The sequence below is a fragment of the Ictidomys tridecemlineatus genome, chromosome 5 (genome assembly GCF_052094955.1).
Source record: "Ictidomys tridecemlineatus isolate mIctTri1 chromosome 5, mIctTri1.hap1, whole genome shotgun sequence".
Classification (NCBI taxonomy): Eukaryota; Metazoa; Chordata; class Mammalia; order Rodentia; family Sciuridae; genus Ictidomys; species Ictidomys tridecemlineatus.
In genome coordinates this window covers 14705956-14719164 of record NC_135481.1, presented here as the reverse complement: position 1 = coordinate 14719164, position 13209 = coordinate 14705956, and the positions used below count along the sequence as shown (strand labels likewise).

The following is a 13209-nucleotide window of genomic DNA, read 5'->3' as shown; positions in this document are numbered from 1 at the left end:
CTGTTCTCCAGGTTCTGTTCTAGATGCTAGAGATATGTCAGTAGGCAAAAGAGACAGCACTGCTGACCTTCTGGTGCAGAGGCATTCGATGAACAGATGAAATGCACATGTAACATGTCAGGCAACAACAAATGCTATGCAGAGAAGTAAACTAGGGTCTAGGGATAATGACAGGAAATGTGTTATTCCACATCGCATGGTCGCTCATGATAATGAGAAAATGAAGAGAGTCAGAAGGCCCAGCAACAGAAGGCAGCCAGGGAAATTACTGATCACCCTCATAATGGAATAGTAAGTTGCCTAAGAAAGATTATGGAAATTTCAACTTGTTAGTATGGAAAGCTAGTCAGAGTGTAGAAGTGGGAAAGACAGGTTGCAAAGCAGGATGCTCCATTGGTATAAAATAAGTGTGTGTGTGCATGTGTCTGTGTGTGTGTGGGTATGTGTGCCCATACACATGTGTATGTTAGAAAAAAGTGTCTAGGGGCTAGGGTTGTGGCTCAGCGATAGAGCACTTGCCTAGCACATGCAAGGCCCTGGGTTCGATCCTCAGCACCACATAAAAACAATAAATAAAATAAAGGTATTGTGTCCAACTACAACTAAAAAAAAATTTTTTTTAAAGAAAAGAGTGTCTAAAGAGCAGAGAAAATGTTTATGGTAGCTGTCATCCTGTACTTTTTCATTTTATTGTTTAATTATTTCTGTAATATGTGATGTTTTTACAACTAACAGGAATTGACTCTGTAATATTAAAGCAATTTCTGTTTTGAAACAAAACAGGATTTGCAACCACAGCCCAGCCACTCCTGTACCTCAGCACAGGATGCTGAGTCCTCCAGCAAGAATGTCGCTATGGAGCTGATGTCCTACGGGACCGAGGAACTACAGTGCCAGGGGGACAAAGACCAGGACCCCATAAAGACTGAAGAAGGGACCCCAGCATGGTGGGGAGCCTCTTCTCAGGGCGGGGATCTGGTAAGGCGAGGGAAGTGGAGGCTGACATGTGTGCCCAGGGGTGCTGGGTCTTGGCCTGGCATCCTTGGCTTCAGGGCAAGCCCACTCTCAGGCAGGACCCACAGGAAGTGGGGTTTCTGCAGCCAACCATCTGCCTCCACCCTTGTAACTGTTGCCACATTCACACCTCATTAGCAATATTTTCTACTTAATATTCTCTTACATCACCACAGTACTCTAAATTGTGCTTAAAAAGACTCCTTAGATTGCTATCTTTAATGGAAAATCAGTATTGTGTGCCATAAACATGCTAACTCTAAAGTAAAAACAATGAAAACATGGTATTAAATTCTTCTCGATGTTTCTGCCTGTTGAGGCACTGGCCTGCTCCCCGCAGGTACACACTCCCTCTCTCACTTTCACTTCTCCCTTCTCACTTTGTTAAAAGAAAACAGAGAGGGGTCCGGGAGAGGTCTATCAGCAGTCTCTAAGAAATTAGTCTTAAGGAGCTGTTAAAGATGTGTTGGCCAGAATTGAAGTCTTTCTCTTTGCCATCAGAAGGATTAGAGAAAATTGAAAGGGGAGCAGCCCTCTCCCAGGTACCTCCTAAACCCCCACAAGCAGTTTATGTCCAACACTAAGCAGTCCCCACCCCAAGATGAAGAAGCAGCATGGTGTAATGTGACACAGGGTGGGTCACAGGAGACCCAGACTCTACGTAGAACTCTTGGGAACTGGGCAGTCCTTTCCACGCCCTCAGCCTCAACTCCTCTGAGGGAGGTATCACAGGCTTCTGCAGCCTGTGCTGCATTCTGCTTCCTCCACCTTCTAGAAGCAAGGGTGTTGACCTGCATGTGTGTCTGGCCGTCTACCTATGCTGGGTCTGGAGTAGTCAGGCACTGCAGGCAGAGCCCGACCCCACCCAGAGGGCCGGCACCAGCCCCAGGGCAGAGCCCCAGGCCCTCGGTGCCTTTCTTTCTTAAAGCATCAGGGCAAAGCCTCAAAGAGGAGATGTGGCTTCAAATGAGCTGGACATGGACCAAGGCACAGGGATTTGACAGCCAGGGAAGAGCAAAGGGGCTCTAGACAGAGGGAAAAGAACATTCCATCTCAGACACGAGAACATGCAGCTAAAGGTGTGATTGAGTCTTCCCCAGCCTTGCTCTGGAGCTGACTCACACTGAACCCTACAAGTTGATTGTTAAATTCTCCGTTTTGTGAGCTAGTTATTAAACACGGTCATATGTTGGGAGCTATGATGGCAGTGCAGTTGTCCCTCAGTGTCCAAGGGGGATTGGTTCCAGGACCCTCCTGGCTACTAAAATCTGCTGAAGCCCATAAATAAAATCATGTGGATTTTGCAACCTACGTACATCTTCCCATATACTTTAAATGGACATTTACATATGTTAATAGTTGTTATTCTATATTGTTTAGGGAATAATAACAAGAAAAAATTCTATACATGTTTACTACAGGCACAATTTCCCCCAAAATATTATCAATCTACAGTGGGCTGAGTCTATGTTCTGTAGACCCTATGGATACAGAGGGCCAATGGTACTTAGGCCACAGAAATGGACATATGCTAATCTCTTGGTGATTGAGATCCCCCCTGCCCCCCACTAGGAGCCAATTTACCAGCACCCTGCTGATATTCCTTCTTAAAAAGGATCCAGGATCCTGAAATGGTTTGGACAGAAAAAGCAATTCCCTTTCAATACAGTTGCTCAGACTGGCAAGAGCTTGCAAGCTTCTAAGTAATGCCCAGCGCTGTGGGTTCCCAGACTCAGCTCTCTGCTCTACTCCCTGCAGGCTTCTGAGATGTCCTCTGAGAACCATCGATTCTGCAACATCAAGGTAAGAGGCTCCAGGAAGTGGCTGTGATGGAGACCTCCTTCCTCCTCTGAGGAAATGCCGTCTTTGCCTTTGTGAGGAGGTTACTTTGGTTCTTGATCCCTCCATTCCTCTAATCCCCGGGACTGAATTCCAGGTATCCAGACTATTTAACCAAACCCTCCTCCTGTTCTTAAACCCACGGGTGCCCTGTCTTGCCTGTTTCTTCTCCAGGATCAGGGATGGTGGGGGAGGGGGGGCTCTGTGCACTCTCTCCCTGCCTCCCTGGCACCCACAACACACCCCCTGGAGTGACAGGGGCTCAGCAGGGATGCTGGTTGGTCACCAGCTCTGCATCCTAACATTCTAGGGCTTTCTCCAGAAGTGTGCTGCGAGCTCAGCCTGTGGAAAGAGGGCTGGAGTAGGAGCCGCTGAGACCTGGGCTCGAGCCTAGGAGATGATTGACTGCCTATGTATAAAAGGGTGCTGAGGCCCTGGGGACCTTCCTCCAGACGGGGGAGTGCAGCTCTCCCCACAGTCCTCTTTCCTCTCACCCCCTGTGACAGTGCTACGTCGATGGCCCTTATGGAACCTCCACCCGCAGGATCTTTGCCTCGGAGCACGCCGTGCTCATTGGGGCAGGTATCGGCATCACCCCCTTTGCCTCCATCCTGCAGAGCATCATGCACAGGTGGGTGCACAGGGTTTGGCCCTGCCCACATCCTGGGCCTGTCCTGACAGAGACCCCCCTGGATGCTCCCACTTTCTAACCCCTCCTTTCACCTCTCCCCCTCCCCTCTTCTCTTCCCTCTCCTCCTTGTCCTCTGCCTTATTTTGTTTCTCATCTCCCCTTCCTCATAGGGTGGGCTCTACCTCCCCATCCTTACTTCCTACCTTCTACACTATTCTCCAGGGTCCTGAAAAGTCTCCATTACCCCCCAAATTAAAAACCCCCTCCTCCTGCTTCCCCTCAGGCACCAAAAGAGAAAGCACGTTTGCCCCAGCTGCCAGCACTCCTGGATGGAGGGCCTCCAGGACCACGACATGAAGCTGCACAAGGTGGGTGCAACCTCCCGCAGGCAGACCTCCGGACCTTCTCCCCAACACCTCCCGGAGCAGGAGCCAGTGCTCCTGTGCAGAGGCAGGGAGGGGTATCCTACCTCTCCTCTGCTGGGACCCCCTTGTTCCTTCCAAGTTGTTCTTTCTCTTTTTTTCCCCTCCAAAATGCCAGCTCTCCTGGTCCCTCCTAAATGTCTAGGCCTCTGCCATCAACATTCCTGTCACTTCTGAGAGCCTGCTGGGCCCTGAAAAGAAGCACCTTCAGGGACCCAGCTCCAAGCCTCATGCTTACCGTCATCCATGACCCAGTGGTGGTTTTCAGAGATGAAAACATGTTTGACTTTTGGAAAGTCATTATTGTGCACAGGGAACTAAACAGTAATTGTGCACAGCTGTCTTTCCCAAGTTGATATCTCAGAACACTGCTTACAAAGACAAACTCTAGCTTTGGAGTCAGGAACCTGGGTCCTGGTCATGCTGTTCTGGAAACTGGGCGAGTCTCTTTACTTCTGTGTGTCTGTCTGCCCTTCTGACCATGTGTAGACACTGGGGGTCCTCAGGGCCCGGGGACCACAGATGTGAGCACGCTGTGAATGAGGGAGACCCTCCTCTGAGCCAAAGACCCTCTCTCTAGGTGGATTTCATCTGGATCAACCGAGACCAGAGGTCTTTTGAGTGGTTCGTGAGCCTGCTGACCAAACTGGAGATGGACCAGGCCCAGGAGGCACAAGACGGTAGGAGAGGGACAGGTCCTGCAGCCTGTGGGGAGGGACTGAGGAGTCAAGGTCTCTTTTTAAAAAATAATCTATTGAGGTAAAGTTCACATACCATAAGATGAACCATTTTAATATGAACTCAGTGTTTTTTTTAAAAAGTGTTTGTTCCATTTCTATGAAAGATGGGGAAGGTCCACTATAATTTAATATTTTGTAAAGTTTTTTTTTTTTAAGCAAAAAAAAAAAAAAAAAAAGGAAAATGAGCCAGGCACAGTGGTGCACACCTGTAATCCCAATGGCTCAGGAGCCTGAGGCAGGAGAATCACAAGTTCAAAGCCAGCCTCGGAGACTTAGCGAGGCCCTAAACAACTCAGTGAGACCCTGTCTCTAAATAAAATACAAAAAAGGGCTGGGGATGTGGCCCAGTGGTTAAGCACCCCTGAGTTCGATCCCTGTACCAAAAAAAAAAAAAAGGGAGGGGAATCACTCATAATTCCATCCAGTGGTCCAGATTACTCTAAACATATTAAAGAATGTTTTCCAAGTTTTTCTTTTCTTTTTCACATTTTATAAAAATGTATATTCTTTATTTTCATAACAGCTCTTTTTTATGATGTCTTTTAATTTAGAATGGACACTTTCTAAATTTTAGATCTCCAGGCCCCACCTTGACCTTCTAGTTCAGCTCCCCTGAGAGCAGAGCTCATGGATACACATTCCATCATGCTTCTAAGAAGAAGCATGATGGAATTGTTTTTTTTGGATTGTTTTTTGAGGCATCATTTACATACAATAAAATTAGAAAAATCTTTTGTACAATAAATACAATGACATTTTAACATATGCATATGGTGTGTTACCACCACTACAACCAAATTATGGAACATTTTCATTACCCAAAAGGTTTTCCCATCCCCATCCTATGTTGACAGTCAACATCCTCCCCTGACCGTTAGCCCTGGCAATCCCCAATTTGCTTTCTATCCCGACAATCTGGCCTTTTCAGATTTTATATGCATGGAATCATATGAATGTCCACTTCTACTTATCATAGCACCTTGGGAATTATCCTCATTGTTGCAGGTATCCATAAACCGTTGAATTCGTTTTTATTGCTGAATAGTATTCCATTTTACAAATATGCTATATGTCTTTCCTTTCACTTGTTGATGGACAGTAGAAATATTTTCATTTTTTAATTATTTTGACACAAGTTTTTGTTTGGATCTTTATCTACATGTCTGTCAGGTAAATATTTAGGAGTGGGTCTGTTGAGTATTGTGGCAAGTATTAAGTTCAATAGAGTAAATATCGCTGAGCTACTTTTCCAAAGCAAGTATTCCATTCTACATTTTCATCAGAAGTGAATGAGAGTTCCCAGTGCTCCACATCTTCATCAGCATTTTTTGTTTCAGCCTTTCTAGTGGATGTGAGTGATCTAATGTGCTCTTCTGCATTTCCCTAGTGACTAGTGATGCTGAACATCTTCTTGTGGGCTTGTTATTTCATGTTCTTTGTGGGGTTTTTTTTATTGGTGTGTAATAATTACACATAAAAGTGGGATTCTTTGTGTCATATTTGTACACATACAGAAGTTTTTGGCTTATTTCATTTCCCAGTACTTTCCTTTTTCTTTCCCTTCTTCCTCCCCTTGATTCCCTTCTACTTGACTCGTCTGCTTTCTATTTTTGTGAAATCCCTTTTTTTTATCCCTCTTTTTTTCCTCTAGCTGTTACGTGTTCTTTGCGAGGTGTCTGTTCAAGTATTTTTCCCAGTTTTAAATCCAGATGTTTGTCTTCTTTTTACTTAGTTGTCAGCACTCTTTATATATTCTGGAAACAAATCCATTATTCGATGGATGTTTTACAAAACATTGTCTTTTCATTGTCTTAAACTGTCTTTTGAAGAACAAATTTACTTTTTAATGATGCCCAATTTATCAATCTTTTCTTTTATTTCTCTTCTTTGTGTGTTATATTTAAAATCTTTAGGTCACTGGAAGTCATGAGAATTTTCTCCAGTGTTTTCTGCTATATATTTTGTAGTTCAGTTCTTCATTTAAGTTAGAATTTCTCAGTTTTGGCACTATTGACATTTTGGGCCCAATCATTTCTTATTATATGCATAATTCCTATACATCTTAGGATTTTAGCAACTTTTCAACCTCTGTTCACTAGAAGACAGTAGTACCCTATCCCTGTCATGATAATATAAAATACCTCCAGATATTATCAAATATAATAATATATTTGAGCAAAATTGCCTTCTTTTTAGAAGCACTTATTTAGATAATTATCCATTCAAAATCAATTTTGTATAGGATGAGAGTTAAAGGTAGAAGTTAATTTTTACATATGAATACCCAGTTAATTTTTTTCCAAGGATTTCTAGTCTCACTCCAAGAACCAGAGACAAAGGCCAAAGTCTTCATTGCACAACAGAGGTGGATACATTGTAAGGATCTTTATGACTTCTTGATGAATCGACCACCTTCTCATTATATAATATCCTTCATCTCTGATAATATAGCTTGTTTTGAAGTCTATTTTTTTCTGAAATCAATGGAGCCATTCTAGTTTTTTAAAAAAATTTAGTTATGCTATAATATTTATTTTTCCATTCTTTTAACCAGTCTGCATTATTACATTAAAGTGAGTTCCTTCTATACAACCTATTACTCTTTCTTTTAAAAAATGCAATTCGATAATATTTGCCTTTTAATTGGAGTTTCTAGCCCATTTATATTTAATATAATCATTGATATAATTTTGTTCAAATCTACCATCCTGGTTTTGTTTTCTGTTTGTCCCTCTCTTCTTTTTTCCTTTCCCCCTCTTTTTCTGTGTATTTTAGGATTAATTGTATGTTTTTGTAATATCATTTCTCTCTGTTATTTAATTAGTAACCATATTTCTTGATTTCATTATTCCTGTTGTTGCTGGGCTTAAAATATACATCTTTAACACTACAGTCTATCTTTAAATACTATTACACTACTTATTGCATATCATTATCCTTACCATAATTTCTCCTTTATTGTTCTTTGTGCTTAGTCATACATTTTACTACTACATGTTTTATAAGTCCTACCTTGTTATTTATTTTGCTTTAAATAGTCAATTATCTTTCAAAAATAAATTAAACAGGCTGGGGTTGTGGCTCAGTGGTAGAGCACTCACCTAGCATGTGCAAGGTGCTGGGTTCAATCCTCAGCACCACATAAAAATAAATAAATACAATAAAGGTATTATCTAAGGTCGTCTTTAAAATTTTTTTTAAATTAAAATAAGCCTCTTTTATATTTATACACATACTTACCATTTCTGGTTCATTTCATTTTTTGTGCGTATTTACAGATTCCCATCTGGGATAATTTTCCTTCTGCTTTATCATTTCCTGTATCACAGATCTAAAATAATGCAGATGATAATTCCTTTAGCTTTTCATTTTCCTCCAGGAGTCTTTTTCCCCACCTTCTTTTTTTTTAGTTGTTGTTTGTTTGTTTGTTTTGGTACTAGAGGATTGCACCCAGGGGTGCTTTATCACTGAGCCACATTCCTAGCCCTTAGTATGTTTTATTTTGTGATAGAGTCTCACTATGCTGCTGAGGGTCTTGCTCAATTTCTGAGGGTAGCTTCAAACTCTTGATATTCTTGCCTCAGCCTCCCAAGCTGCTGGGATAACAGGTGTACTCCACTGTGCTCGACCTCACCTTGATTCTTTAACGATATTGTCATCAGTTAATTTTTTTCTTTGCTTCTTTAAAGATGCCCTCCATTGTTTTCTGGCTTGCATAGTTTCTAACAAGTAACAAGATAACTCTTGTACTTATCTTTATTCCTCTTTAGTAATTTTTCCTCTTTTTACCACTTAAGATTTTCTCCCCTTTTCACTATTTTTCAGCAACTTTATTGATGACTCTTTGTATGTTTTTGTTTATATTTCTTGTTCTCTGAAGTCATTGAACTTCTAGTGCCTAGAGTTTTTATCAAATTTGGAAGTTTGTCAGCCATTTTTTTCTTCACATTCTTTTTTCTTTTTTCCATTCTTGTCATTTTGATTACTCATATGTTAGACCATTTGATATTATCCTACAGGTCACTGAGAGAGTGTATTTCTTTCCCTGACCCCCACCCCACTTTCTTTTCATTTTGGATAGTTTTTATTGCTATGTCTTTCTTTGCTAAGCCTCTAAGTTCAAAGATATTTTCTTCTTCAGAGACTTTTCTGTTATTTCCATCCTAATCAAAATTTGAACATGTTTTTTAAATGTTGACAAGCGGCTTCTAAAATTTACGTGGAAAATCAGAGGATTTAGAATAGCTGTTAATTCTATTCAATGTATTTTTCATTTCTGTTCTTGTATTTTTCTTCAGTAGAAGTTCCATTTTATGTCTCCTATTTCACTCCTTGTCGTATTTGTTTTGTTTATTTTGCTTTGATGTTATTAAGCACATTTATAATATGGTTTCAACATCTTTGTGTACTAATTCCATCATCTCTGTTATCTCTGGACGTTTTTAGTTACTAATTTTCTCCAAGACAAATCCTTTTTTTTTCCTTCTTCTTCTTTGTATATATGATTATTTTTTGTTGGATACCAAGCACTTTGAGTTTTAAATTGTTTTGTTTTTTAGATTTTGTGACATTTTATTTTAATAGTACTGTACTTTGTTCTGGTGCACAGCTGAGTAATGTAGGACTCTGTGGATCCTTTAAAGACTCTCTTTTAGCTTTTGCTAGAGGGTGTCCAGAGCAGAATTTCACATATTTAGCCCTAGAACTAAGATGACACACTTCTGAGGAGTCTGCCTAGTGTCCATATATCCCACCATCTCTCCACTCTTTCTTGGTAGGAATACAAATTCCCAGCTCTGCTGGAACGCTAGGTATTATTCTTCTTAGTGTTTTCTGGTAATTTTCTTTCACACGTGTACAGACCATCACTCAGCCAAAGACTCAGAGGAAACTTTATGCAGAATTCCAGAGCTAGTGACTGTGCTGCCTTCCGCCTTCCTTTCTTCCAGGGTCCCTTCTCCTTCCCTTGTCTCCTCCTCCCCCATCTCATCCTCCCTTCCAAAGTCTCTCCTTTCTTCCCTTCCCCTCTTCCTCTCTCCGGTTCCCTTTTCCAGTATGATCTCTAGCAAATTCTAGCTGACTTGGCCTCCCTGCACTCCAGTCTGTCTCCTCACTTCCGTGAGACTGGTGCCAGGCAATGTAGGGCCTGTTTCATTTGTTTCCTTGGCAGTGACAGACCTCTGTCACCTGCTGGGAACCATGGCCTTATATATCTGTACACATCTCCAGCCATTTAAGTTTGTAGGGTAAACACGGATCTTTTTACTCCAACCCAAATTTTCATCATACATGATTCATTAGTTGAGGTCAACTTAAAGAAACATGTATGTTTCTCGGGGATGAGGGCTTAGCATCTTTCCTGGTGAGGTGGCAGTCAGAGTGTAGAGAGTGTCTAAGGCAATGGTTGCACCCTTTATCACACAGGGGATCTCTAACAGTTTGGTCCCTTCTTTTATATTTTTATCAGAAATGAACGTTGGAATATCCTCCCCTGTCCTCACCTTCCCCAGCCCCCAAGTGTTGTAGCCTACATTTTTTTTTTTACTAAGTGTTTACTATCATCATTTCTAGCTATGAAAAAATGTTTCTCTGGGTCACATCCCTGTCTCCATGGTGTTTCTTTGAGAAACACAAAGGTTTTGCACTGCGTTCTAAAATCAATCTTTTAAGATTCATTATTTGCTGTTTTGTTTTACTTGTGCAATAACATACAAAGAGGAATGTCTTTAGATATGTTTCTAACTTCAAGAGAATTGGTATAGGCTTTTAGACTGTTTGAGTTCCTGGGAACTAGATCTTATGTGGCTTTTTAATTATCACAAGTTGTCATGAGTGAATGCGTATTCCTTTGATAAACACCGTTTAAAAGTTCATGTAAACAAACACAGTTTTCTACAAGGAACAAACAGATGTAGTTCATTATGACAAACAGTCAAACCCTTGACGTTCACGTCAGCACTCTCTGGGAGATAACTGTTAAACCGTGGAATCTTTCAGGAAAGCTCTTTGCCCTTTCTTGTAAATAACAATTATAGCAAATATTTATAGAGCATTGACTTCATCCTCAATGTTTTTACATACGTTAATTCATTAGAAACTCAATTTTGTGATGACAAGCTAGAAGAAAGGTTTGGATTTAATATAAATCTTCTAGTTACTGGTACATAAATATTTTGCTATTTGCTTCTTCCTGATCTGTGTAAACAAAGGATAACAGCTAAACTGGAGTTTTGCATCCTCAGAACCACTTGAGTCAATGATTTTATTACATCAAATTTCTTTCAAGATTTCTCATTAATTGCAGCTGAAACTTGTGGCTTCTAATTTTCAGTTATACGTCAAAGTTTAAATGAATGAAATCATAGTTTATAATTTTGAACTTCTATAGCTTAAGCTTTATTCACTCAGTTTGGATCTTTTTCCTTAATGGTTTTAGAACCTTGGGCATATACTTAACTGCTTTGCCTCAGTTTCCTCATCTGGAAAATAAGGATACTACTAGTACCCAACTCATAGGTTTGTCATGAGGATCAAATAACATGTCCCATATAGAGCCCTTAGAACAGTAACTGGAGCTTAATAGATACTCAGTAAATTTAGTAATAGTAGAAGCATTAATAATGTCTCTGAACAGGGATCTGAGGAGGTCTCTCCAAGGTAGCAATGGGATCCCAGCTTGGCCTGAGCAGGTTCTTGACTTAAAATATTGAAAAGAATTTCAGAATACATTCAAAGCAAAGGACAGCAATGATTTATTAAAAGACACACAAAAAAAGCAAAGTATGCATACCCCAAAGGCAGAGGGTGAACACCTCTCACCTCTCAGAGAAGTCAGTGCTTCACCCAGGGCCCAGTTTTTCTCTATAGGACTTTCCCGTAGCACAGCCAACAGAGCAGATTCACAGGCCAGCTTTTGTGAAAATCAAACCCCATGCTCATCATTTACTGTTGCGGTTCAGAATGTTTCTTCTTGGCTCAGCAGTCTGGCCGTCAATCATTATAGGTCTTTGAATCTGATGGAATTTAAATCCATTATGTTTTCATTCTAGTTGATCAGGCCTAAGCATATGCTTGAGATTTTCTTCATTTAACTAAAGAGACAAGCATGGCTGGTTAGGCTCATCGATCCGGGGCTCCTTCTAGTAAGGGTTTCTTTCTTCCCCTGAGAACCTTTCTATCACATTCCCCATCTCCAACGTGGATCCCTTGATCCCTTGGGTCCCTTCCAGAAGGGGGAAGATCCATCTTCTATAGCTTCTTTAAGCTGGAGGAGGCCTTTGTTTTCTACCTAACTGGGGGGTCAAAGGTCTCTCTGCCTGTCTGTTGTAGTGGGGACAAGGAGAGAGACCATGGTTTAGCAGAGGAGACAGACTGGAATCCACCAGAGTGTGCATCGTCTTTAAGTGAAGTTGAGCCATCCTATAAGATGTGAAATTTACAAGTAGGTTAAAAACACAAGGACCAAATAGAACATAATACAGTGCCTTTCACTAACAAGAGCGCTGTGAGGCTAGGAAGCGAGACTTAAGATCTTATCAAGAGATCTTATCTTGAGCAGCTCTTTTTCCACTTGAATAAGATTCAGAGATCTTCTAGTGGCTCACAAGTTAAGGAGACATCTTCTGAAGGGGTCTGAAGGGCTATTTTCAGATAAAGGCAAATCCTGTAGAGTCTCAAGAGGACGGGGTTTAATTCCGAAAAGTAAATCCATTAAGTGTGTCCCTGTAATTTAACTGCTATGAGGGTGCTTGAAAGAACCCGAAAAGGGTCCTTTTATTTAGGAAGGAGATGATCCAGTGAGGAATCTTTTTTTAGAATCAGAAAATCTTGAGTGAAAATTAAGCTTTTAAATTTTTAAGTTAAGCATTTTGTAAAATCATTTGACCTTTGGGGTTTCATCAACATCAGCCACAACACAAGTTTGATGAGAAAGAAGTCCAGAAGGTTTGAGAAAAGCAGAGAATTGAGCCCTTACATCCAAAAGGAAGTTAATATCTATCTGCCACGTCAAGAGTCACCCAAGGCTCTTCTGAAATGATTGCCAGCTAATCAAAGGTGGCTTTGAGAGACCTCAGGCCTCCCAGTCCCCCAGGGCAGCCATATTGGGAGCAGATGGCCTCCCCTCCCTTCAGTGGTGAGGGCAATTTCCCTCTTTATAGAGGGGACATAACTCAGGGATAGTGGACCTCACTTGGGGAAGTTCTGGCTAAAATGCCCAAGCTCTTTTGCAGCTGCTAGGTCTTGAGCTATTTCTCTTTCTTTTACATGGAGTTTTGGGGCATGTAGGGGGCAGCCTGTTGCCCAGTGCTAAGGCCAGTAATTGGGTTTGTTCTCTTGCCTGTCCCCTTTCAAGACTTCATGGTCTCTTTTATTCTTTCCTTTGTTATTGAAAACCCCAAAGGCCAAATTTAGAAGTTGGTTGATAGGGTTCTGAGGGTCCTTAGTGTGTGTTTGAATTTTTTCCCCCATCATCTGGAGCAGATTGACTAATAAAGTAAGTCCTCAGGAGAACCTGTTCCTCGTGAGAATCTGGGTCGATAGAGCAAGGCAGGATTCCTACCCT

General features: G+C 41.2%; 1 protein-coding gene across 3 annotated transcripts in view; it reads left to right on the top strand.

The window, feature by feature from the left end:
* Nox5 (NADPH oxidase 5) overlaps window positions 1-13209 on the top strand; it is a 58850-nt gene that overhangs the window by 27770 nt on the left and 17871 nt on the right. For all 3 annotated transcript variants that reach the window (XM_078049396.1, XM_078049395.1, XM_078049394.1), the window contains 5 exons: window positions 784-978; window positions 2773-2817; window positions 3360-3484; window positions 3768-3852; window positions 4487-4586. In XM_078049396.1, the coding sequence (XP_077905522.1) occupies window positions 784-978; window positions 2773-2817; window positions 3360-3484; window positions 3768-3852; window positions 4487-4586 (550 nt within the window). The remainder of the gene's footprint in view (window positions 1-783; window positions 979-2772; window positions 2818-3359; window positions 3485-3767; window positions 3853-4486; window positions 4587-13209) is intronic.